Genomic DNA, 27,490 nt, shown 5'->3' on the forward strand with positions numbered 1-27,490 from the left:
AAGTGAGGTGGTAAGACTAAAGTTCTGAGATGCATTGGAAAAGCTGAAGAAAGTAATAATAAAATTACACGGTGAGCATGTATGGTAACTTATCTGTCTTTCAACTCCAGTGCCTGACGCAGTGCCTGTTAGTTAAGTCTCATGGTATTTAACAAAAGATGCTCCTACCCCTTCCACTTTGTATCAGGCTGCCACCATTTGTAGTGCTGTCTTTGGCTTCCTGGTGGACCACAGGAGTTTGGGACCTCACTTACTTTTGTCTCTCTGTACAGGTTGTGCATTTGCCCAGTTCATGACCCAAGAAGCAGCTCAGAAGTGCCTTGAAGCTGCTTCTCCAGAGACTGAGGTAAGGAAGACATTTCCTTTACCCTGTAACTTAGGCAGTAGTGGCTCCCAGGAGCAACATCTGATGTTTACACAAAGCTTTATTATTATTATTGTCAGTGATACAATAATAATAAAGCTGATACTTATTGAGCACATAGTGTGTGTTAGGCACTGAGCTTTACATGCGTTACTTTAGTTAATCCTTACATCAGCCATTTAGGTGTATATAAAGTAAGTACAATCATCATCTCTATCTTATAGGTGAGGAAAGGGGTATAATAATCTATTTATGGATCACTCTCTGTATGTCAGTCTCCATCCTAGGCTGATGACGTGAAAGACTGGGACAGGAAGGAATTAAGGCCATCTATGAGGTGGAGTAAATGTTTGAGAGACAAAGAGTGTGGGTGATGGAGGATTTTTCTGTGTATTCTATAACCAAGTGTTAATTTGTTTTGAGATAAGTTATCCTGTATTGCCATTGTCTCTTAAATTCTCCTCTGTAGAGTTAACACTACCATTTCATTAGCTTTCTTTAGAATACTAAAAATTTGCCTGTTTACAGATCATTTTCCTCAATTGGGGCCTACTTTGGGACTGATCAACTCCCTTAAAATAAATGAATAAGTGGCCTTTTGCACAGCTATACCCAGTACTGCTGAGCTGAGTGACCCACTCGCAGCCAGCTGGGCTAAAACATCCTGGGGGTTGGGTTCCACAGCATAATTGGGGTTTGCTGTTTTCCCTTTCCTTGGCGTTCCTTGTCAGGTGCTTCGTTTCTACTCATCATGAATTTTAAGAGAGAGGTTGCAATCTGTTACAGGGTGGTGGGCTTAAACTGGATGGCCGGCAGCTCAAGGTTGACTTGGCGGTGACCCGTGATGAAGCTGCAAAGCTCCGGACAAAGAAGGTGAAGAAGCCTACTGGAACCCGGAACCTCTATCTGGCCCGAGAAGGCTGTGAGTAGTGGTAGGGAGACGGGAATCAGGCTTCTGAGTAGCTGGCCCTTTGCTGCAACAGTGACCCAACAATAGTACGTTCGGGGCATGTTTCAAATTTAAAACCCTCTTTAATGAGTTATGTTACTATTTCACTTGAGCAGGTGTGGCTTCCTGTTTGGAAGCCTTCACCCAGTTTGTGGATTAACCAGTCCCGTTCTCCTTTCTGCCTGCTAGCCTGCTAACCTTTACATCTTTTCGTCCTTCTGATGTTTTCATCAGAGGATTAGCAGGGCAAAGAATGAGGAAAAATTCAAATTACCTTTGCCTCTTGTCATCATTTCTGATAGGTTTTCTGAAGGAGATGAAAATTATGACTAAAATTACTCTTTTGGATTATTCATGGGTTTTAAATGTGCACTGAGTACTTTTCCCTTAATGTCAGAAAGATAATCCAAGAATTAGCTTTAATTAAGACAAAAAAAGAACCCCTTCCTCTCGGTCACACAGCAGTGCCACCTGTTGCACAGCTGCACAGCCTAGACTGGTACTGGGAGGCCATTAGCCCTTGATACCAGGCCTCTATATTGTGATGTGCCTGTTTCCTAGGTTGGCTTATCATTGCTTAGTAATGGCTCCCAAATAAATACATGAGCAGTGAGCTTCCAAGGACAGGTTATATAGGGAGAGCATTACTGCATTCCAAATGCCTAAAATGTACTTATTTCCAGGACTTCTTGGAGGCCTTTCCATCTGGCTTTGGGCAGGTACCTGAAACTTTTTGAGGGGAAGAAAGAAGAAGGACAAAATCACAGAATGTTTAGAGTTTTAGTCCTTGAGAGCAGCCCATAGACAAGAACTTAGCCCTGTAGCCTATTTCTGGACCTACCAGATGCCACTATGTCCTGGCCAGCATAGTCCTCTGGGCCCTGTACAAAGAGCTTGCATCATTCAAATCACATTCCTCTTATTGCTCAGTGAAAATTCCCTTGCTGATGTCTTGGCCTTTTTCCCTCTTTCTGCAGTGATTCGTGCTGGGACGAAGGCTGCAGAGGGTGTGAGTGCTGCTGATATGGCCAAAAGGGAACGAGTGAGTAAATTAGGCACCAGCTTTGAGCTTCTGCATGACTTAATATGAATCAATAAGTAATAATAGTTGAATGCTAGAGATGCTCATCAAAGAGCCAGGTGTTGGTCACAGGTGCTACTTACACTATTGTTAGAAAGACAACACATGGGTGGGACAGCAACTAACCCAGTATGATATGAAGAACTGGGTCTTTTTCTTTATTTTCCTAAACCTTAGCAGTAACCAAATAGTATGCTTCTCGATCATGGAGTAGACACCTAGTGACTTGAGCTGTATACAGTTAGGTCAGTATAAATGCAGAACAACATAAGAAAGGAAGATCAGAGTGGCTGGAGTTAGTAGGAAAGAGGGTGTAGGTGTAGGTCTTTGAAGGGAGAGTTAAGATGTCTGTTTTGGGAGAGCGGGTGGTATCTCCAGATTATAAAACTATTGTAGGAAAATTCCATATTATGAGCGTTTCCACTGATAACTGATACTGTTGAGTTCCTTTGCTGCTCGGTAATGTTTGTTCCAGTAATTTTTACTTTTGCCCATATAGCTTACTTTCAAAAAGCTAAGGCTGCCTAGAATGGAAGATGTATAATCATGAACAGAATTAGCTACGGAGCATGAAAGTGCAGAAGATGATGGAGAGAAACTGGAGTATAGTGGCAGCAAGAGGCATTGTGTCTTCTGCATGTTAATTTCTAAACGAGCGTTCTCAACTGTTTTCGGTAGTGAGCAGCTAGAAAAATCATGGTATTTGAGGGCATTGTATGCCCTTTTCTGATCACAATGCAGTAGTGGCACATTGAGTTTTCCCTTAGAATGAATTTCTCTAGCAAAAAGCTCACTAGATTATATGCATTATAACTCACAGCAGGCACAGCTTTTCTTAGGGAGAAAAATTAGACTGTTGAATTTAGGCATGATAGCCTCTTCAAATAGCCCTTTAGTATTAATTTCCAGAGTATTTGTTTATTTCATGATTTGTTAGTACCTTTACCAAACAAGAAGCAGCAGGAATGAGACTTGATAAAAGAAAAAAGATTAATTTAAAGCTCTTCTACTGAGGCAATTTTAACAAACAAATCAGAAGAAGAATGTCATCTTTTTACTTTAGAGACAGTTACCCTGGGACAGGTGCTTTGTGCAGCATAGTTGAGACTCCAGAAGCAGAATTCCTTTCTATGGCCATTGACATTTCTTTGCCTCAAGGTGGCAGAGTTGAGACGAGACAACAGTCTATCAAGTATTCTTTAAATAAATTCTACTTAATTTAGGAAGGACTGAGTAATTAGTTTGAGTTGGTGGGTAGGTAAGGGCTTGGCATGGATGTTGACCACAGTGTTATTTACTATTTGCTGGAGGCCAGGTTTGAGCTTGGGATTTTATGCATATGACCTCATTTCAGCCTCACATCAGTGCTGAGAGATTGGTATATTTTGATCTACAGTCCTACTCTGTTGGTGAAATTATTGAGGCTTAAAACATTTCATGTAACTTCTTCAGTTAGGGATGGATTTCTGATTCAGTCTGACTCCAGAGCCCATGATCTTGGCACCTATCCACCGTCTTGCCTCTTTGAACCTTTCTCTCCCTGTGCTGGGCATCATAAGGCTGCAGGATGGGTGATTCTCCTCCTTTTTTCTGTATGTGTGGGTATTGGCTAGGAGTCATGGTTCTTTCCTGTTGGGGAATTATGAGCCTGTATTTTTTTTTTTATTATTATTGAAGGTAGTCAGTGTTATATCAATTTCTGGTGTACAGCATAATAGTTCAGTCATACATATACATACATATATTTGTTTTTGTATTCTTTTTCATTATAGGTTATTACAAGATATTGAATATAGTTTCCCATGCTATACAGTGTAAACTTGTTGTTTATCTATTTTATATATATAGTTAGTATCTAAAAATTTCAAACTCCCAATTTATCCCTTCCCCCACTCTTTCCCCAGGTCACTATAAGTTTGTTTTCTATGTCTGTGAGTCTGTTTCTGTTTTGTAAATAAGTTCATTTGTCTTTTTTTTAGATTGCACATATAAGTGATATCATACAGTATTTGTCTTTCTCTTTCTGGCTAACTTCACTTAGAATGACAATCTCCAGGTCCATCCGTGTTGTTGCAAATGGCATTGTTTTATTTTGGCTGAATAGTATTTCATTGTATAAATATACCACAACTTCTTTATCCTGTCACCTGTCGGTGGACATTTAGGTTGTTTCCATATCTTGGCTGTTATAAATAGTGCTGCTGTGAACACTGGGGTGCATGTATCTTTTTGAATTAAAGTTCCCTCTGGATATATGCTCTGGAGTGGGATTGCTGGATTGTATGGTAAGTCTGTTTTTAGTTTTTTTGAGGAATCTCCATACTGTTTTCCATGATGGCTGCACCAAACTACATTCCTACCAACAGTGTAGGAAGGTTTCCTTTTCTCTACACCCTCTCCAGCATTTATCGTTCATGAACTTTTTAATGATGTCCATTCTGACTGGTGTGAGGTAATATACTTCATTGTAGTTTTGATTTGCGTTTCTCTGATAATTGGCACTATTGAGCATTTTTTCATGTACCTATTGTGAGCCTGTGTTTTTAAAGAATGGATTGTATTATTAACAATTTTTTGTTGTTTCAGTTTGAGCTGCTGAAGCACCAGAAACTCAAGGACCAAAATATCTTTGTCTCCCGGACCAGGCTCTGCCTGCACAATCTCCCAAAGGCTGTGGATGACAAACAGCTCAGAAAGCTGCTACTGAATGCTACTAGAGGGGAGAAGGGGGTGCACATCAAGGAGGTGAGAGTTGGCTCTGCCCACTCAGAGCTTTGGTACTCGTTCTGGGTCAGATCGAGTATTTAGTTCAGGCTGTGGTACTAGCAGATGGACAGATTTTCTTTTGGACACATTGTGGGCAGATAAGGCTGAGTTTGGCAGTTTTCATGTTTTGTTTTGATTTTAACTTTTTTTTCTTCTAAGCACTGCCTTTTACATCTGACCAAATTGCAGCAGAATGTGATGAATCCTCTGCCCTCATAAATTAATTTAGCAGGCATTTATTAAATACCTGCTGTGTTCTCAGCATTATACCAGGTGCTGTAATGTTAATTTTCTTGCAGAGAAAATAATCTGTGTGCTTTGCTTTTTGGAATAGCATTTCACTATCATTTAGGCTCTTACCCCATAGTAAGAGTCCTCAGTGCCCCTTGGTGAGCACAGGGAGCTACCCAGGTCTTCAGCAGTTGTGTTAGACAAACTCTGGATTCACACCAAGACCTGGTTAGGCACTATGAGTACAAAAACCTCTCCTCTGCCCCCACAGCACCCTGTGCATCCCTCTGTCATAGCACAATTACCCTGGCCTGTCACTGTCAGTCACTTCTCCTGACCAGACTGAGCTCTTTGAGAACAGGTGTCTTCTCATTGTTCCCAGTTCTTAGCATAGCATGTAGTCATCTCTCAATCAGTGTTTATTGAATAGGTAATAGCCAGTATTGTGAGTCTGCTTTACTGTGACTCATCGCTGTAACTATTTTCCTACTCCTGGAAAGCCTCTTCAAACATTATGGTACTGGTGTTCGGGGAACCATAGAAGAGATTGTGAACATACCAGCACATAGCTGACACTACACTTAGTAAAACTGTTCAAAGTGTTACTGGAATAGGAGTCAATTATATAATTTCTCATCAATATCCACAATACTTAGTAAGTGACTCCACATTTAAAACCTGTCATCATTTAGCAATATGTATGTGTGTTTTACAATGTTTGCATTATATGAATTTTCTCTTTAATTCTTTCATATGTGTGAGTATTGTGTCTCAGTAAGATAGTAAGCCTCTTGAGGATAGGAGCCTCTTTTTATGCTTTTCTGATTTCCTTACAATACATGGCACAGAGTAGATACTGGACACATACCAAATGCAGCATCTAAGTGTCCCTAATACCTAGACTTCTCCATTGCATGACAACTCCAGCCTCCAAGAGTAAAAGCATGTAAACAATCAGTTTTCCCAAAATGTCCTACTGTTCCTCGGTGCCCCAGGGTACCCTTAAGGATTTGGAATCATACCAGAGAGGATCTGAGCTCTAAACAAAGACAGCTGAAGCTTCTTCCTGTAGCTCTGAGGCTGTGTGTTGGGCAGGATCTTCCCCATGTCTGAATTGTCTTTCTTATCTAAAGCCATCAGGACTTCATCCATCCCTTCTTCAGTAATTTTCTTTCTGAGTGGTTTCTCCAATGATGAGATCTGTAGACGGCATTAAAGCCTCAGTGCTAACTTACACAACCTGGAGTACCACGTACTTCTCAACTTGTATGTATTGTCATGTCCACAGTTGACTATTGTAATTTTTCCTCGGGAATTTTATTTTATTTACATGCTTATTTGTAAACCTATGTTGATGTCTGTAAATTCTTAGAAAGCAAGAAAATATCTATTTAACTTCTTCTGTGCTCTCAGTAGACATATCCTAATAAAACAGGCATTCATAAGTGTTATTCCAGTACAACTCTTGGGATGGTGATATAGATGAAGACTCTGTTCCAATAACCTGATTTCTTATTTAAGCTGTTAAGGATCTTCATCCTGTAATTACTGATTCTTTTTCTTATTCTACTCATAGTGTCGGGTGATGCGAGACCTTAAAGGAATTTATGGGAAAGTTAAGGGTCAGTCCTTGGGCTACGCCTTTGCAGAGTTCCAGGAGCACGAGCATGCCCTGGCGGCCCTACGACACATCAACAACAATCCAGAAATCTTTGGGCCTCAGAAGGTGAGCCTCCTCCTGTGGGGAGACATGTTCCTCTGAGGGCCATTTGAAGAGAATCCTCTGACATTTGTGTGGTGGGTAAGCGTAGCAGGGTGATGGAAGGAGTGAGTAGTGAGTCAGGTGATAAGGTGATTAGAAGGAACTCTAAATTGATAGACTGCTCGCAGAACTGGCCCCTTGCCTTTAAGAAGAGTGAAGTGAGCAGCATCCTCTGACTTGCAGGAAAGAGAGTAGTGACGGGGGGACATCTCAGCTCACTGCACACAGAGATTAAGAAATCTAATGAATGACATTTTGTCTCCTGCTGCAGAGACCAATAGTGGAGTTCTCTTTGGAAGATCGAAGGAAACTTAAAATAAAGGAACTGAGGATCCAGCGCAGCCTGGTACAGAACTGAATGCTTTTTCTGTCTTTGTTGGTGTTGTTTTTTTTTTTTAACTGTAGTGAAATACACATCACATAAACTTTACTATTTTTAATTGTATGGTTCAGTTAAGACAATTTTTTTAGGCCATATCTAAACTCCTGTTCTGTTCAGATTGTGGTTCTGCTCCCTTGAAGTAGATCTCTGCCTCATGAGGTTCTTTTGTTACCCTTTACTCTTAGTTCCCTAGAACTCTGCAGGCCATCTCTCTTCTGCTGGCCTGTCTTGTGATAGCTCCACAGAAGGGAGAGGAAGGAGAGAGGACGATCAGACTGATGTAATTACCAATCAGCGGTTCTTGTACTGCAGTGTTTGGTGATGGTACATGTCAAATTCATAGCCAAGATGAAGATTTCAGCTGTCTCTTCTATAATTCTTTTTTCTTCTTGGATGACTCCAGAAGGGTGATGCCTGATAGTTTTAGTACTATTTTTAATCTAGTTAGTACAGAGGAGTGAACAGGGACTTTAGGAACAAGAATGCTTATGTTCAAATTCAGGCTCTTCCTTGTTCTGAGCTCCTTGGCAAGTTATTACTCTCTCAGCTTCAGTTTCTAGTTGGTTAAATAGAATTAACATCATCTGTGTTACATGGTTGATGAAGATTAAATGAGGTAATAGGTGTAAGTTGTCTTCATACTGCATGTCAGCACACAGTACTCATTCTCTTATCCCTCTTGCCCCAGGACATAAAGGGCCAGATTATTCTTGATACCATAACTTTGACAGATCTCATTGATATTATACCTTAACTTGCATATATACCAAACATTTACAGTGTTTTGGTGTCTTTGTTGTGTATACCATGAGCATGACCTCTAGAGAAGCATTTCAGTCGTTAATACAATGGCCCTGGGTCAGAAAAACCTGAGCTCTGCTTATTATTCAAGGCAGCTTTGTTATTGTAGGTAAAGGATTATTTACTGCCTAAGCCATGGCTTCAGAGGTGAATCTATAGCTACTGGCTTAAAAAAAAATTCAGGTGGCTTTATTTGTTGCCTACGCTTATGTACATACTGATCTTTCTGTGTGAAAGTGACCCTCTCCCCTGACTCAGGGATACTTCTATTCACTTTGCATGTTTAGATCAAATATACTTCCTCAAATAGCGTTTCCCACCTCTCTTAAAAGAGGTAAGACCTTATTACTTGTACTTTCCTGAACTTCCTTAAATTCTTCTTTAATTTTTTACTTTATTTGTGTATATCTCTTATCTCCACTAGGCTCTGAGTCCTAAAAGGTAGACACTTCATTCTTTCCATCTACCTTTTACTAGTTAGAAACAGACTGGCACATAATAGGCATGTAATAGATCTTTGTTGTATCAATGTGCCTATCTAGATTTTTAAGGTGAAAGGACAACATAACACTTATTATATTAATTTCACCTGAATTTTCATTTTCTTCTCCTATGTCAGTGCAACATAAATCTGTAACATACTTTATGCCTTCTTTCTCACATCATCTTTTCCTTGACTTCATTTGATGATTTTCTTCTCTAATACTCTTTCTTTTTTTATGTGGATTTGAATTTCTGACCTATGTCATTTTCCCTCTCTCAATAAATTCATTTAGTATTTCTTGCAAGGTAGGTCTGCCAGTGATGAATTTCTTTAATTTTTCTTTGCCTGAGAAAGTCTTTATTTCTCCTTCACTTTTGAAGAATGATCGCATGGATACAGAATTCTAGGTTGGTGATTTTTTCCCCCCTAAACTTTAAATGTTTCATTCTATTCTCTTCTTGCTTACATGGTTTCTGAAGAGAAATCCAATGTAATCTTAACTTTGTTCCTCTGTAGATAAGGTATTTTCCCGCCTCTGGCTTCTTTCAAGATTTTCTCTTTGATTTTCTGCAGTTTGATGTGCTGTGACTATGTATTTTTTTTTTTTAATTTATTTATCCTGTTTGGTATTTGGCCGAACTTCCTAGATCTGTGGTTTAGTGTCTCTCATCAAGTTTGGAAATCCTCAGCTCTCGTTACTTCAAATGTTTCTTCTTTTCTTTCTTCTGATTCACACTACACATTTGTTACATCTTTAGTAATTATCCCATGCTACTGGCCTTTGTTTGTTTGTTTTCTGCTGGCTTTTGGGCATCCATGTACTTTCCCCCTATTTCTACATGTGGAAAGGGAAATGGTTGTTTTGCGTCCCCCACTGAGTAACCACCTGTTAACTCTGTCAGGGCCTGTGAACTACTTGCATTCATTTTCCTTTAGTCTCTTTGTGGAAAGAATTCTCCTTGGCTCACCAAGCTCACTTCTCTTCTGTTGAATATTTCTAGCAAATAAACCTCATCCAGAAACCAAATGGCAGTCTCTTATTTTATGCAGCAAAAAGCAAAATCCAAGCCTGCAACTGGTGAGCTCCAGCAGGAACAACAAGAACTTGGAAAACACCAGCCACGGAAAGCAGCTCAGAACCACACACAAGAGCAGAGCAAGGGCCCCGCGGAGCAGAAGGGGAAGGCGGGCTCTGTCTCGTGGGCAGGATTCCAGACCAAGGCCGAAGTGGAGCATGTGGAGCTGTCCGACGGAAAGAAGAGAAGGAAGGTCCTGGTGCTCCCATCGCACCAAGGCCCCAAAGTTAGGTGAGAAGCAGGACGGCTTCTGAGAGGGTTGGGTTTTGCTTTGCCTTTTTTCCTCTTTGTGGCTTTTGTTTGGATGAAAGGGATGCTGTGCTGTGCCAGTCCCCCATGAGGGGCGATGCACACGTGTCTCTGCCCCAGCAGAGGTGTCACTCTTGGACCAAACGGAGGCCAGAACAGGACTGGCAGAGGGTCTTGGAGGATGTGCCAGGGTGAGCTTTCTTGCCATTTTTCTCCTCTTCTGAGGGGCTTCCTCCTGTCCAGATGGCCATCTCTGTCAGCCGAGGCTCACTCCTTGAGGTTCCCTTCCAGTTTCTGTTTGGGATAACAGATTAGTGCTGTCAACAAAAGTGGATCTTCACAAAATACTTGTTAAGTAAGTGATGGTATATGAGATTCCCCTGAGGTTTCAAGCCAAAACAACAACAACAAAAAGCAAGTGTACAAATGTTGAACTTTAGGCCATTTTGTTGCAGTATCTTTTTTTAGCATGACTTCTCATGGGCTTAGAAAGAGTCAGTGTAAGAAAAGCATTTTATCTTCTGGGCTGAGAAAACCTCAGGGGTGCCAATTAGAGGAAGAACTCAGGGTGACACTTAGCCATATTTGTTTCAGGTTGCGGGACAAAGGCAAAATGACGTCTCTCCCTCCTAAGAAGCCAAAGCCCCAGATGAACCACTGGAAGCAAGAGAAGCAAAAATTATCTTCTAAGCAGGTGAGTTCTGTAGGCGCCAAGGCTTGGTATGGCACAGCTGGGCTGGGGTCGGCCCCCACTTTTGTGCCTTGATTAGGTGAACAAAAAGGAAAGGGCTTCTAGACTGCATTTATGTATAGGACTGCAGCTTTTTAGAGAATGTGGAGGGCACACAGTTCTAAAAGTGGGGAGAATAGTAAAATGAACCCCATGTATTGGTTACTCTGCTTCAACGGTTATCTTGTTTTACCTCTTCCCTCTGCCCTCTAAGTATAATAAAGCAGACTCTCCATCACATGTAAATGTACCTCATGTGGAAATGAGGTACATTGCTCAGAAAAATATCTCAGAATGTGCCTCTGATTGGGCCTTAAACGCATGTACACACAAACATATATTATGCCATGGTCACATCTCATGAAATTCAGAAGCCCTTAATATCTCATATGCAGCTCATATTAAAATGTCCCCAGTTGCATCAAAAATATTTTTCTTAAATTGGTTAGTATGACTTAGGTTCCAAACAAAGTCTACATGTTATATTTGGTTTTTATATCTCTTAACTCCCTTTTTCCTCTATAATATCCAATCTTCCTAACCACCCTCCCTTTTTCCATGCTGTTAATTTGTTGGAGAAACCAAGTCCTTTGCCTTTGAGAGTGCGTTACGTTTTGAATTTAGCTGCTTTCTTCCTTGTGTCATTTAACTTGTTCCTATAACACCCCGTGTTGTCTACAAACTAGTCTTTAGACATAGAGGCTTCATTAGATTCAAGTTCAGTTTTCTTGGCAAGAGTATCTCATACGTGGTGCTGTGTGCTCTCTGTTGCATCATAACGTGCCTAGTGTCTGGTCGCCCCATTTTTAGTGATGTTGATTCATCAGTAGGTTTAGAGATTGTCTACCTTACCCTCCATTTATAAAGTCCCCCATCAGTCTCCCACCTACTGGTCTTAGCACCCTTTGATGATTACTGTCTAGATCCGTATTTCAACACGAGTTGCAGAATGGTAATTTTCTAATTTTACCAATCCTTTTGCATTTTTTAAAGTAGAATTCTAGAAAAAAAGAATCTTCCTTTGTCAACTATTTGGTTACTATGAAATACCATTTGCATAGGAAAGGCAGGATAAATGCTTGATTTTTTTTTAATCAGTTTTCAGAGTAATGAGTTGGTGTCCTACCAACCTTCTCTGGTGACCAGTAAGATTTTTTCAGTATTGTAAATTCCTGAGTTTTTGTATACTTGATGTGTGTCAGTCAGATGCAGTCATTACTCTTGTCCCATCTAAGGCCAGCAGAAGCCCCTTCAGGTTGACTCCTGAGTCCTGACATGACCCTGTCTTTGGTAGTGTCCTTGCTTTCTGGTCCCAGCTCGTCTTATCTATTTCTTTCCCAGAACTGGCATTAGTTTCCAAGGAGCCCTAGTTCCTTTTAGTAGAAAATGGTGGTCCTGCATTCTTGGACATTTGAGGTCAAGCTTTCTTTTTCCCTTCCTTAGTCCCTGTCCCTTTCTTGTAAGGGAACAAGAAGCACTGGCTTCTCATCCTACTCAAGAAATCTGTGTCTCTGGGAAGTCTCTGACCCATCATACTACCTTACAGAGAACTCTCTCTCAAACCCCGTGAGCAGTGTTCTCGGTGAGGGAAAGGGCAAGCAAGAGCATACAGACTCGGGGCTGACTCATCTGTGAGCAGATTCTTGTGAGCATTTGGGAGCTGGAGTGGGAGAGGCCTCTGAGACACCCGGACAGTGTTTTAGTGGGGCCCTACTCTTAGGCACTCCTGTTCTCATTCCATACCAGTGGATGGCTCTGTTTGGGTCACTATCTGGAAGTCCCTCTTGTGGTGGGCAAGATCTCTGAACCTACTTATTTTTTCGCCTTTGGGTGGCCTCTGGGTAAGGTGATATTGGATGCTTAAAACTAATTATCTTATGTTTCCTTACCTTTCATTTGTAGGTACCTAAGAAAAAAGCTAAGGGAAATAAGACAGAAATTCGCTTCAACCAGCTGGTCGAACAATATAAGCAGAAATTATTGGGACCTTCCAAAGGAGCTCCTCTTGCAAAGAGGAGCAAATGGTTTGACAGTTGATGATGCCATCAGACTGGATAAGAAGCTGGATCGTGTGCTTCTTGGTAAAGCACCGCCCCCCTCCTCCGGCAGCCTTCCCTCCATGTCATTTACTGAGGGAAAGAAACCCCCTGAGTGCACTGCCACTTTGTTGAGGGTCCCTCTGGGCTGTGCACATCCAAACTTTGGTCTCTCCTTGGTGTGTGGTTAATCACAAAGAGGAATATCAGAAAAACATCTTGATGCTTCTTGCATATTTTGTGTGAAGTTGTGTCTATAATTCTTACTCATTTTAATTCTTTGTTTCTCAAATGGAAACAATTATAAAAAAGCATTCTTGAGTGCTAGATTTTTAAGATGTATATTTTGTTAAATGTCTTTTCTAAATGAGATATTTTGTGGCTTTTTGAATAACAGACTCATTTCTAATATACGTGAATCCTTTATTATTTATGTTTTTGACATTCCTAACTCTAATCCAGTTATGTAGTCATGCATACTGCAGAAATTGATTTAGAAAAAGCGGGAAAAAATGATTTCCAACCTAATCTCTGAGGGTGGGAGAGACTTGGAAAGTAATTGGGAACATGGGGCCTGGCCAAGAGCAACCCTTGATAATTGTTTGCTAAATAAGTGGGTAATTTTTGAAGGTAACTGGAAATCAGTTTGCTTGGTCCACAGACACTAGCCTGGCTGGTGCTAACCTGCATTTCCTCTCTTCCAGCACTGCCTCCTGAGGTACTGAGTGGTAGAGGGAGCAGTGAGCATGAGGCCAGAAAAAGAGTTGGAAATATAGCACAAAGTTCTTAATTCTCTAATTCAATCTGGTGCTATAATAAACGATGCTTTCTTCAGAACCACTGCTGATCTAGAGATATGGCTGTTTTATTGCAGCGTCTTTGGAAACCAGTGAATGCTCAGGAATGCCCTTAATTGGTTTGAAGATTGGTAAAAGGAAAAAGAAAAGAAAAGATGGGTAGGAGAGACCATGAAAATATTGAAGCCTTTTTGAGACAACGAAGGACAGAGGCTGTATCTCCAGAGTTACCTTGAGACAGTGTGACCTGGGGAGTTTGAAACGTTCTGGTGGCAGCTTGGCAACACGTCAATCCTAGGATGGCCTGTACTCTGTGGAGGAGTCACATACTTTGTTAAGGGTGTATGTAGACCGTCCACAGTCTGCCTGGCAACTGATCTGTTTTCCCTTGGCCAACTGTCTGCTCACTAGACACTTTTTCCCCTAGTGTACAAATATCTATAAATGAACATTTAAAAATAATCTTAACATTTGGATAGATAAAAATTGGTGTTCATTCAGGTAGCTTTGCCAGATTTTCTTAGATCCCAGGTATTTTTTCTGACAGCTTTAGCAACCCAGTGTGTTTAAAACATCATTCATCTCGAAAAGTTATTGCACAGTTCTTTTAAAAAGTAATAGGACGAATCATCCACTTTCTCAACAGCCAGATTCCTTGTATGGTGTCCTCCTTTGGGACACCTCACCTTGGGTTATCTGGGCACCTTTTTACTCTTGCCTCGTGAGTATTAATGCAACGAGATTTGTGCTCACTTCCTCACTTCAGAGCCTAAGGTTTCATGAAATGGAGCTTTCTGAAGTAAACATGAAGGTGGAGTTATAGACTGCTCAGTTTAAAAACAATAGTAGCAAACATTTTGTTAACATCCAAGGTTGAAGGCCATCAGTCAATTTTCAGTTGATTTTCCTGCTCCGTTACACAACAGCCTGGCTCAGAGATACTTCCTTTAAATAAAGAGTCTTAAGATTGTGTGCTAGCTGTTTCTTTGAGGTTTTTTTGGCAGGGGTATGGGGAGGCTGCTGCTTGGTAGTCTGAAGACTCTGCTTTGACCCAGGAGGAGCTCCTTCCTCTAGGCATAACCTGCGGTGGGGAGTGCACTTCAGTTGTCTTGAAGCAAGAGCTGAAGCTTCTGTTACAGAGTTAGGGCAAGTGAATTTAGTCTTCAGAATACTTCCAAATGTCGTTTGGTATGTTTTTGCCTTTGAAAGACATTTTTCAAATAAAAATTCAGAGCGCAGAACCTCAAGGCTCCAGAGATCCTCTTCTCACCATGTATTTGACCTTCAGCCATCTGAGGAAGTAGGAGGTCAAATATGCCACCGTGAGTGCTGACCACCAAGAATCGTCAGTCACAGGCCCTCTGACTGACCCAGGTTGCTAGTTCTTTGCTTAGTATTCCTGCCACTCACTTTTTGAGAAGTAACTGACAGGCCTCTGCCAATTCTGTCATGTAAGTGGCAACTCTGCCCACACAACTTGGCAAGTTCTGAAACTTCTCCATGGACTGCTCCATCATGGCAGTCCCCACATCATCAGACGGAGGATGCCCAAGATAAGTTTGTAGTTCAGTTTGTCTCAGATGGTGCTCAACTATGCTTTCTCCCACGGTCCTAACCCGCACTGAAAGAGACAGGATGAGGTTGCTTTGTTTCAGGCAGAGCAAAAATTTCCAGACCTCCCTTTGGCCAAGGTTGACCAATTTAGAAGTTACCCGCGTGCATTGTCTTATTTTGGTTCTTTCATTCTTGTCCTGATGCTGCTGCTTTTCCAGGATTAATTGCAGAGTCTGAAACCGCTCATTGATTGGGGTGTTCTTCAGTGGCCCAGCCATGGATGAGTTATAGGGACATCTGCAGTTCTTTGGCTTTTGATTTTGAGCTGATGTTTGGCTGCAGACAAGCTTCTGTGCTTATGAAGTAATACAGTGGGAAGACTGTGAAGACACGGACTGACTAAGCCTGGCAGCCAGTTCTGAGAAGGAAACTGCAGAGTCACCAGAATACCTTTTGGACCCCCACTCCCAACCCCACCCCTGCCCCAAATGGAGCATCTTGATAGATGGCAAATCCAGTTTCCCTGAGGCTTGTCCACGCTGCCCGGAGCTTGCTCCCCTTTATCAAAAGTAAGGCTTCACTGCTGCAGAGTCATCCCAGAATCACCTTCGTTGGCTGTCTGACAGAAGGAAAATCCTTTCTGTCCTTGAGGGCAGGGACTATATTTTGCACTCTCCTACATACCCTGCTATACTTAACAATGATTTACACATAGTTGGAGTTCATTTAATTCTAGTGAGTTGAACTCACTAAAGGCTGTGTGTTCCAGGGCTTAGCTGGACTTGTGAAGGACAGCAGAGTTGTTTCCTGAGCTGATGTATGTGGAAGGGCCCCCAGATACAAAGTGATAGAATAGTAAGTTGCTGGTCACGGCCCCTTCAGCGCACCGCACTGCCTGTGTTCTTTGTGCTGTGCCTTGTCCACCCTGATTTGTCCCTCTCCACTCACAGGCCTGCCAGCGTTTCTCCGTGGGAACCTCATCCAACCCCCAGCATTGTGGTCCCCCTCTTGGTCCTCCCTCGGACACTTTCTGGTTGGCACCCACTCACTCAATGGGGCATATGCAGCTGTGGCTTGTTCATCATTCCTTTAGGTCTTAACTCCCCAAGTGGACAGTGTCACCACTGGAACTTCTGATCAATAGCCAATTGGTCAGAAGCATAGGTAACAACCTGAACTTGTGATCTGAATTTGGGGGATGGGGTTAGTCTTGGGGGACTGAGCCCTTAACCTGTGGAAGCTGACACTATCTCCAAGTAGACAGTGTCAGAACTGAGTTGAATGGTAGGACACAGCTGGTGTTGGAGAATTGCTTCGTGTGGTGAAAAAATACACACATCGGAATTGGGTGCAAAATTGTAGTCGGTGTCAGAATTAGAGATGATATACTTTTATCTATCACCCACAACAAATACCCCTCCTCCAGTAGCACAGTGGCCATCAGCTGCCAGGGTATGTGAATTTGTCCAGCCCTCATAACACCGCCATCAGCTCGGCAGCAGGGTCCTGGGGAGTGAAGTAGGCCTGATTCACTTCTGAAGTGGGTAACGCTGCAAATGAAAGGAAGAACAGCCTAGAGGCAGAGAGCTTTGGCTCCTGCCAAGCCAGCAGTGTCCACTGGTAGTCTGAAAGCAGCCTCCCCTGCCAGGTCAGACTCCAGACCCACCTCATGTGTTAAGCAGATGAGATCACGATCTCCATTTTCAGGGACACAGAAAATTGAGGCCCAGACCAGGAAAACAGAACGGGATGGGGCTGGGATCCCATCCCAGTTTTCTGACACTAGGGTCAGTGCTCTGTCGAGAGGGGCAGGGCCACAGCCACAGCCACTGGATCAAAATACTGGAGTATGGACAAAGGCAGAGCTGGACAGCTGCCAATCAACTTCAGCCCAGGACCCCAGGCCTTCCTGGGACCCTCCATCCCATATGAGAGGGCCACCAGGACCCAGCAGTGAGTGGAGGCAGGGAAGTCAGGGTCCCTCCATCCCCTCCTGGCTTGAAGCTTTTCTCAGCATGGGAGAGATAGCATGAAGAAAAACATCTTCCTTCTCATTTCCCTTCCTGACCTTTCCCAGGCAGGATGGGGACAGGCTGGTCGTTCAAGAAGTGGCTGAAGCTTGCCTGACAGAAGGTGGTCTGGCTGTGACAGGTGCTTGGTCCAGTTTTGCAGAGTTATGATCATGACGCCCGCTGGATGGCTGCTGGACCTCTTTCTCTCTCTCTTTCCTCCTCTTTCTCTCTCTTCTGCCCCCCACAGAAGCCAGATGTTCTCACGCACATAAAAGAGGTGAAAAGAAACTTTGAGCAGTGGCTCCATTTATTTTGTGGTTTCCTTGATAACCAGGGCTCCATACCTTGGCTTTGCATTGGGGTTGCCGATACTGAAAGGGTGGCTTGGCTCTACGTGGTTTTATAACTACCTTTCCCAGAATTCTGCAGACATCTCCGTTCCCCTGGAGGTCAGATAATGGCTATTTATTTTCCATAGTCATGAAAACCTCTGGGGAGAGCGATGGCATTTTGACGAGGACTATTAAAGGGACATTAGGACTAAAATGGCTGCTCAGGAAATCACATACCCTTGCTCCTGTCTGCAGGGACAGCTGCCAGCCAGAGTCTCCTGCCCATGGCCAGCTGTGCAGAGGGTACAGATGGCAAAGGGGAAGAACCCTTTGTCTCTGCTCTCTTTCTCTCTGCAAGAGGATGGGTGCATTAAACTCAAATATAATAGTTCCAGGAGGGGGCAGGGGATATCTCAGTGGCAGAGTTCATGCTTAGCGTGCACAAGGTCCTGGTTTCAATTCCCAGTACCTCCATTAAAATAAAAAAATAAACCTAATCACCTCCCCACCAAAATTTAAAAATTTTTTTAAATACTTAAGTGGTAAATTGTATGCTATATGTTTTTTTTTAATCACAATAAAAAAAAGTCAAAACCATCCATAAATCCTGAAAAGATAAATATTCTGGCTTATTTTAACTCTTTTTTTCCCCTGCAGGTGTGTGTTTTGTAAAATTTGATTTATAATATACATACAATAGTGAGCTTTTTTGTCTTACATTTTTATTGTGAATATTTCCCATGTCATGAAAGTGAAATCACCACCTTTAATGACTGCATAATTTAGCATTACATAATTGTGCAAGATTCCTGTATTGTTGGACACTGAGGCTATTTCTAATTTGTCTGGGGAGAGCCATGGCATTTTGACAAGGACTATTAAAGGGACAAATTATTATTACAAATTATTCAATGATGAAGATCTCTGTAGGTAAATATTTACCTTTTAATTGTTTCCTTAAGATACATTTTTAGAAGAATTACTTCATCAAAGGGTGTGAATTTTTAAAAATCTCTTTTTATCTAGCACCAAAATGCCTTCTAAAAAATGTAGAAATTTAGACTTTGAACAATATAATTGGGAGGTACAATTTTTACTGTATCCTTATCTGTATTAAGTACTATCACATAAAACATTGTTAATATGAAAGGCAAAAATTGTCATCTTTTAATTTATATGGATTTGATTACTAGTAAGTTTAAACATGGTTTATGTGCACAGTCATGTGCCTTCTGTGAATTTGTCTTTGTGTTCTTCATCTAATTTTCTACTGGGCTTTCAGAGTTCTTATGTATTAAGGATAATGGCTACTTGTCATTTTGTAGCAATTATATCTCCTAGTTTGCTGTTTAACTTTTAGTTTTGGTAAAGCTTTTTTTTATGTTTGTTTATGTTTTTTTTAATATCTAAAAAGTATTGATTTTCTCCTTGGATTTTTTCTATCATTTTTATGCTTATAAAGTCCTTATTGCTTTTGAAAGCATATACATTTTTCACCAATATTTTCTTTAAATTTTAAAAATGATTCTAATTTATACATTGTGTTAGTTTCCTTGGGCTGCTGTAACCCAAAGCACCACAACCTGGGTGGTTTAGAACAACAGAAATGTATTGTCGTACAGTCCTGGAGACTAGCAGTCTCGTGATGGCAGGCCGTGGTCCCTCTGAAATCTCCAGGGGAGGATCCTTTTGCGTCTTCCAGCTTCTGGTAGGCCCAGATGTTCCTTGGCTTGTGGCGGCAGCATGAACTCCCATCTCTGCTCTGCCTTCTCATGGTGTCTTCTTACAAGGATACCAGTCATACTGGAGTAGGGACACACCCTACTCCAGTACGACCATATCTTAACTAATTACATACACAATGACCCTGTTTCCAAATAAGGTCACATTCCGAGGGGCTAGTGGTTAGGACTTCAACTTTTTTTTTTTTTTTTTTTTGGCAAGGGCTACAATTCAACCCATACTAATATTGAACTCTTTCATCACCTACAATGTATTTATTTGGATATGTGGTGTGAGAGAAGGTGTAACTTTTTTCCTGAATAGTTAATCAATTGTCTCTATACCGTTTATCAAATAACGCTGCCTCTTCTGACAGGATTGTGATGCCACCATCTCTGGCCACGAGATTCCTGCACCCTAACTTCTGCTGGTAAGCACGACCCACAAAGTGTCTGCCAAATTTTGCACTGGGGCTACACTACTTTCTTTTTTGTTGGGGGGGCATTAATTAGGTTTATTTATTATTATTTTTAATGGAGGTACTGGGGATTGAACCTAAGACCTCATGCATGCCAAGCACTATATTCTACTACTGAGATATAGCCTCCCTCCACCTTTAAAAAAAAAAACTTTTCTTTTGTTTTTTGGGAGGAAGATAATCAGGTTTATTTATTTATTTAATGGAGGTACTGGGGACCAAACCCATGACCTTGTGCATGCTAAGCATGCGCTCTACCACTGAGCTATACCTTCTCTCTACACTGCTTTCATTATTTTAGCTTTACTGTATATTTAATACCTGGTAGGGCAAAATTTCTCTTCACTCATCTGCAAATTTTTTTCTTAGCTCCTCTTGCCTATGCGTTTTTCCTGAGTGAACTTTTGAATAACTGCGGCATGTTTAACAGCAAAATGACGAAACTCTTTGGACTTTTCATTGGACTGTGTTTAATGTACAGGTTAACCCCACAGGACATTCACTTCTCCCACTTAGGAACGCGGCAGACCTTAGCGTCTAATTAATTATTTCATGTGTGTTAGAAAAGTTTACAAATTTTTAAGATCTAGTTTTTCCTATTTCTCACACTTGTTGGTAAAGTCAATCCTGGGTATTTTCGTTACTGTTATTGTCATCATGGCTGTGCTCTCTGTTCCCCCATCCACCCACCCTCATTGTCGTTTCTAATTGGTTATTGCTGGTTGGTGAGGAAGCTATTGAATTTTGCATGCAGCCACTTTATTAAATTCGCCTGTTAGTTCTAATAGCTTTTCAATTTATTCTTGTAGGCTCTGGGGAGCCTTTTGCACCAACCAATTGAAATGAATAATTAACTCTCCAGCTGAATCAATGACCTTCCCTAAATCAGGTCTCTTGTAAATTTAGGAGTTGGGCTGAAGGAGAATGCTGTGTAAATGCCGTGTGAAACGGGGCCTTGGAAAGTTCTGGTAGCCTCCAGAAAATGTATATTCCTTAATTCATAATTTCATTGCTCGAAATCTGTCCTAAAAAAGTGATCAGAACTGTCGGCAAAAGAATTTAGGAATCAAGACATGTGTTGCAATGTTTTTTATTTATAACAGTGAACACTGGAGACAACCGAAATTATTGACATTAGCGAATTGGTTGGGTCAATGTTTACTTTGTTTTCACCTGTCTCCCGATCTGTTATTCTACTCACTCCATCACAGGCCTCCACCTCTCCCTCAGACTGCAGCCTCACAAATCCCCCTGCCTGCAGAAGCCTCTGATTCCATTTCAGAAGCTGTCTACACCTCTCCACACCCCAGTCAGAGCTCAGCCTTCCCTGCGTCTGAATAGTTCAGGCTGGTGGCAAACACTCTGAGAGAGATTTGGGTCTGGTTCTCAGGGAGGACATTGAGAGCAGCATCTGTCAGGGAAGAGGACTGGGCAGGAGGAGAGCTTAACTGTGATATAGTTACAACAGAGTCATCAGCTGATCTCCCAGGGAGATCTAAGTCTGGGATGGCCCTTCAGAGTTGTCCCAAATAGAGGGAAGGGGGCTGGGCTCTGGAATCCCCTACATCCACCAGCCATTGGGAGGGGACTGCACTTTGAGGAGGGTGTAACTCTGGCTGAGGACAATTCCTGGAGAGATACCCAGCTGTGAGCAGCCAAAGCTGCTGGCAGGAGCTGGACGGCTGCGATGCCTCATTTTATGTGTCAACTTGACTTAGTCCCAGGTTGCCCAGATATTTGGTTGAATATTATTCTGGGTGTGTCTGTAAGGTGGTTTCTGGATGAGATTAACATTTGAATCCACATAGACCAAGTCAAGCAGATTTCCCTCCCTGTGTGGGTGGGCCTCATCCAAAATGTTGAAAGCAAGAATTCAATAACAGTCTGAGGAATAGAGAATTCTTTCTCTCTGCCTGATTGTCTTTGGGCTGGGGCACCGATCTTCTCCTGCCTTTGGACTCAGCCCAGGCCTGGAAATTACACCACTGGCTCTACTGGTTCTCAGGCCTTTGGACTTAGACTGGCACTATATCATTGGCCCACCTGGGTCTCCAGCTTGCTGACTTCAGATTTTGGACTTCTCAGTCTTCGTAACTGCATGAGTCATTTCCTTATAGTAAATACAAATGACTGTATTTGCATCTATATCTCTAACTGTATCTATGTCTCCAATTGGTTCTATTTCTCTGGTGAACCCAGACTAATACGGTGGCACACCACAGTGTTCACTCAACCTGCTGTGGTGGAATTAGAGATGGCTGCAAATTCTTTGCCACTCCCTCACTGAGAGGTGGAATGTATTTCTCCCTCCTTACATATGAGATGGCTCGGTGACAGCTTTCCTATCAGTCAGGATTCCCCAGAGGAGAAACGGATGTATCTATCTATCCATCTGTCTATCATCAAGGTTTATCACGGAGAATTGGCTCATGCCAAATACAGATTTCGGAGGCTGAGAAGTCCCACAGTCTGTAGTTTGTGAGCTGGAGGCCCAGGAAAGCGGATAGTGTCATTCAGTCTGAGTCCAGAGGCCTGAGAACCAGGGGAGCCAATGACATAAATCTCAGCCTCAAGCAGGAGAAAATGAAATGAGATATTGCAGCTCAAGTAGTGATGCAGAAAAAAGGGTCAAATTCCTCTTCCATTTTTTGTTCTATTGAGGCTTTTTACTGAGACCATGGATTCAGATGCTAATTTCATGCAGAAACACCCTCACAGACCACCCAGACATAATGTTTAATCTGGACACACATGGTCAGTCAAGCTGACACATAAAAGTAAATTAACCATCACATACAGTCTTTAAAACAACATTATGAAATGTTTAATATCATAGGGAATGATTTGTCATCTGTTGTTAACAGAAACAAGCATGACACAAAATTAAGAGTACGGTATGACAGATGGCCAACAGGCACATGAAAAGATGCTCAGTATCGCTAATTATCAGAGAAATGCAAATCAAAACTACAGTGAGAAATCACCTCACACCAGTCAGAATGGCCATCATTAAAAAGTCTACAAATAATAAATGCTGGAGAGGACGTGGAGAAAAAGGAACCCTTCTACACTGTTGGTGGGAATGTAAATTGGTGCAGCTACTGTGGAGAACAGTATGGAGGTTCCTTAAAAAAACTAAAAATAGAGTTGCCACATGATCCAGCAATCCCAATCCTGGGCATATATCCAGAGAAAACTCTAATTTGAAAAGACACATGCACCCCAATGTTCATAGCAGCACTATTTACAATAGCCATGACATGGAAGCAAACTAAATGTCCATCAACAGATGACTGGATAAAGATGTGTTATACATATACAATGGAATACTACTCAGCCATAAAAAAGAATAAAATAATGCCATTTGCAGCAACAAGGATGAACACAGAGATGATCATACTAAGTGAAGTAAGTCAGAGAAAGACAAGTATCATATGATATCACTTATATGTGGAATCTAAAAAAAGTTATACAAACAAACTTTATTTACAAACCAGAAATAGACTCACAGACATAGAAAAAAAACTACAGTTACCACAGGGGAAAGGAAGGAGAGGGATAAATTAGGAGTTTGGAATTAACATACATACACTGCAATATATAAAATAGATAAAGAACAAGGACCTACTGTACAGCACAGGGAACTATATCTAATTTCTTGTAATAACATATAATGAAACAAATCTGGAAAAGAATATATATATGTACAACTAAGTCACTTTGCTATACACATGAAATTAACACAACATTGTAAATCAACTGTAAGTCAATTGAAAAAAAAAAAAGAGTGCAGTAAGAGCTCAACCACGTAAAGGGAGAAGGACCAGCAGAGGAGATTGGAAGACAATATGCTGAAGTTTCACTAGGGTTGCCTCCAGGTAATGGACCCTCAGTAATTGTTTTTTGACTTCTTTATATTTTTCTGCAGTTTCTACCAGTGTGTATCATTGTGATAAGGGAAAGCCTTGAGAAAGCAAAATCTGAGGGCTAGAACAGTACTGAAATCTCTTGGCTCCCCAGGAAAGTCAGTGTAGCGGGTGCCTGGAAGCCTCCAGCCATGACCACCTGGATGACCCTCAGCTGAGCCAGTGTCCACACCCCCTCCTCCGTGGGGAACAGCCCCTCAAATGGAAGGATCGAGCTGTTGCCAATCACCTCTTGGCCATAAACATGCAACCTGACAGAAATACTCTGTGGGCAACTTTAGAGTTCTCTGGTCCCCGGTCTCACCCCAGTGAGTAAGAGCAGAGGTGGTTGTGTGTGCCCAAGGACAGCCAAATGGGAAAGAAATTTCACTTCCCCCAAGAAAGGAGAGGCAGCTTCTGGCCTTGTATACAAAAGAATTAATGCCCTTCCCCCTTTCCCCTCCCTCTGGTCCCACCTACCATCAAGGCTGTGGTCATTCTACCCTGGCTGCCCAGACAATGGGGTCCACGGGTGAATTCAGGGGCCCCGAGACTATAACTCTTTTACCAAACATTCCTGGTCTTCCTTAGGCCCAGTCTATTGTAGTCATAATACTAGAATTTTTCAGTCTGAGGTGTGGGGCTCAGTTATGACAGCATAACTGCCTGTAGCATTTAGTGCCCACGGTACTTAGTGGCTGTCGTATTTGGTGTCTGTTATATTCAGGGGCCACAGTATTGAGTGGCTGAAGGATTTGGTGACCTCCTGGAATTCCGTGGTTAAGAATGTGCTCTGAGTTTCCTTTGCTGCCTCTGAACAAACTGCCCTTCCAGCAGTTCTTCTGTCTGCCCTGTGAGTTCAGCTGCTCCCTGGGCTGAGGTCCTCTGCTCATAAGCAATTTTTCAGTCCCTTGGCACAACTTCATTAAAAAATGTACTTCTCTGCAGTACCCGAGAGATTTTTCTGCTGTTTTTCAAAGTTCAGCTGTTTTTGAATCGTTTCTGATACTTCTCTCCTCTTTCCACCCCTCCCTTACCCACAAACTGAAGTTCTTTTCACAGTGGCATCTGGATTTTTCCATCCCTCAGCTCTACCTACAGATCAAGAACCTGATCTGGCACAAGATTTGGGACAAGACAGGGCTGGTGTCTTGGGGGATCCCAGGGGGCAAGCTCTGAGGCGATGAGAAGAGGGTCACTTGCTGTGATTTCATTCCCGGGGTCTGTGAGGGGCAGGTGTCGGGTCGCGGGCTCAGGCTCTGAGGGCAGGAGGAGGGTTCATGGTCCAGGCCCACACCCAGGCCAGTGGTGTCACCCAGGGGTCTCTCTGAACCTGAAGGTCCTGATTGATGCAGTGGTTATAACTGCTCCCTTCCTTCCAGGGGCTGTGGTGAGGCTGAAATGGGGTCCCCTCCAGGAAGTGCTTGTTCAGGGCCCTTCCCTTCCTGCAAGGGCTCTGAACTGACTGGTGGAGCAGCCATGCCCCTTGGGGCGATTCAGTCAGCAAAAGGAAGGCTCTCCCACTTTTTCTCCACCAACAAGAAAACCTTCCACTGAGACCTGGAGGTCCACTAGTGAGGTGTTAATGTGCTAACATCTTCCCTTTTCCATCTTAATTTAAAATCTGTCTGGAAGGAAAACACATCACGCCCCCAACCCAGCTCTCGCTCTACATTTTCTACATTAAGTCTATTTTTATTTTAGTTCTTTTTTTTTTTCCCCTTAATGGAGGCACTGGGGATTGAACCTGGGACCTCATGCATGCCAGGCACATGATCTACCACTGAACTATACCCTCCACCTCTTTTAAATACATTTTGTTTAATTCTACAAACACCTGCTGAGCACCCGCTATCCTACTATATGCAAGACACTGGACCAGGCACCAATGTTTGAGTCAGAAAGAGAAGGTTTCCGAATCTTGAGAGAACTTCCCACCATCCTCTCACTCCCTGGGCTTGAGCAGGGGTTTTCCTGGGTCCCCGTTTGTGTCCTTGGAGGACACAAATCAGGCTTGTCTAATTGAGATGTGGTATGAGCTCTTGCCTTCTGGTTGATGCCCCCTTTGAAGCCTCCTCCCTCAGAGTAGCCCTGTAAGCAGCCACTCATGCCTAGGAGCTGTGCTCCGCTGCTGGCAGGGCTGGTCCCAGTGCACTGAGAGGACCGTCCCGGCCACCCTTCCTTTTCTTGGTTACCCTTTGTCGTGCAATTTAGAATGCACTGTGAAGTGTCTGATAATTTCAGACTCATGACAATTTAAGAATTGCAAAGGCAGGAATTTAGCCTAATCCCTGGGGTAATTTAGATTCTCAATCAAGCCTTTTAGCCTTTTTGATTAAAATAGAGACATTTAATTCATTAAACGATGCCCCTAAACAGCCTCCAGCTTTACACTTTAGTCTCCCTTTCTTGCCTCTGTGAAGAATACTTTTTTTTTTTCTCTTGGGTCATCTTTTCCCTTCCTCCGTCCCTCCTTCCTCCATTTCCCCTTCTTCCTCTCCCAGTGTTTCCTCTGCTCCAAGTCCTGCCACAATCCCAGGAGACACCAGCCTCCATGGAAATGATCTGTCTAACCCCTAGCCTCGCACCCCCTTGACTCCTCATCCTCAGGGTCCCCGCCTCCATTCCAGCCAATGCTGTGGACTTCACATACAGATGTAGGAAATAACACACAGAGATCCCTTATACCCTTTACCCAATAGCATCTAAGGTGCCATATCACAGGGAAATTGTCATTCATACAATCCATTGGTCTTGCTCAGATTTCACCAGTTTTACATATGCTCGTGTGTGTGTGTGTGTGTGTGTGTGTGTGTGTGTGTATTTGATTCTTCTAAATAGTCTTATTACATGTGTAGATTTGTGTGATCACCATACGCAAGATATGGAACAGCTCCATCATAAAGATCCTTTCTGCTAAATTTTTAAAGCCACAGCCCTCCCTCCATTCACCTTCCAACACTTGGCACCTAGCAATCTGTTCATCTTTATAGTTTTGTCATTTCAGGTATGCTATATAAATGGAATCATATATATGTCACCTTTCTAAAATGTATTTTTAATTAAACTTCCCATTTTGAGATAATTGTAGATTCATAAGTAGTTGTAAGAGATGATACAGAGAGATTCCTGTACCCTCTACCCAGTTTCTCCCACTGGTAACATCTTACATGGCTATAGTTGGTCTCACAACCAGGATATTGACATTGATACAGTCAAGATACAAAACATTTCCATCACACAAGCCACTATATAAAAAACAGTAAACAATAAGGTCCTACTGTATAGCACAGGGAACTATATTCAGTATCTTGTAATAACCTATAATGAGAAAGAATATCTATTTGTATAACTGAATCATCATGCTGTACACCAGAAACTAACACAACATTGTAAATCAACTATACTTTAATAAAAAAACTAAATTAAAAATGCCTATGTAAGAACTATGCAGATGTAAATGATTAACAAACATTTTTTAGCTTGGACTATCTGTCTACTGCACCCCTTACAGCCCTCCTATTTCAGGATGTTGCTGCCAAGAAGCCGGATTTGGGGCTTATTATATGAACATTCTAGATGATTTTCTGTAGAAATACTTGGAAATTAGTTGGAATTATAATGACATTATTTATATTATATTAAGCCACCCAATGGATTAAATAAGGTTTTCAATTGTCTTGACCTTGAATCTTACTGTTTGCATGGGGTTATATGTTCCAAGTTTCCCGAAGTGTAGATTTACTAAATGAATGTAACAGAAAAAAAAATTTCCATCA

At 42.1% G+C, this 27,490-nt stretch overlaps 1 protein-coding gene across 1 annotated transcript in view; it reads left to right on the plus strand.

The window, feature by feature from the left end:
- Window positions 1–14,678, plus strand: part of RBM28 (RNA binding motif protein 28) — a 28,308-nt gene extending 13,630 nt beyond the window's left edge. The window contains exons 11-20 of the mRNA XM_074367129.1: window positions 273–346; window positions 1,151–1,286; window positions 2,291–2,355; window positions 4,981–5,139; window positions 6,968–7,117; window positions 7,425–7,499; window positions 9,871–10,127; window positions 10,740–10,839; window positions 12,778–12,956; window positions 13,786–14,678. Coding sequence (XP_074223230.1) covers window positions 273–346; window positions 1,151–1,286; window positions 2,291–2,355; window positions 4,981–5,139; window positions 6,968–7,117; window positions 7,425–7,499; window positions 9,871–10,127; window positions 10,740–10,839; window positions 12,778–12,912 — 1,151 coding nt within the window. The 3' untranslated portion in view covers window positions 12,913–12,956; window positions 13,786–14,678. The remainder of the gene's footprint in view (window positions 1–272; window positions 347–1,150; window positions 1,287–2,290; window positions 2,356–4,980; window positions 5,140–6,967; window positions 7,118–7,424; window positions 7,500–9,870; window positions 10,128–10,739; window positions 10,840–12,777; window positions 12,957–13,785) is intronic.
- Window positions 14,679–27,490: the final 12,812 nt, after the last annotated feature.

Source organism: Camelus bactrianus, chromosome 7, assembly GCF_048773025.1.
Source record: "Camelus bactrianus isolate YW-2024 breed Bactrian camel chromosome 7, ASM4877302v1, whole genome shotgun sequence".
NCBI classification, from domain to species: Eukaryota; Metazoa; Chordata; class Mammalia; order Artiodactyla; family Camelidae; genus Camelus; species Camelus bactrianus.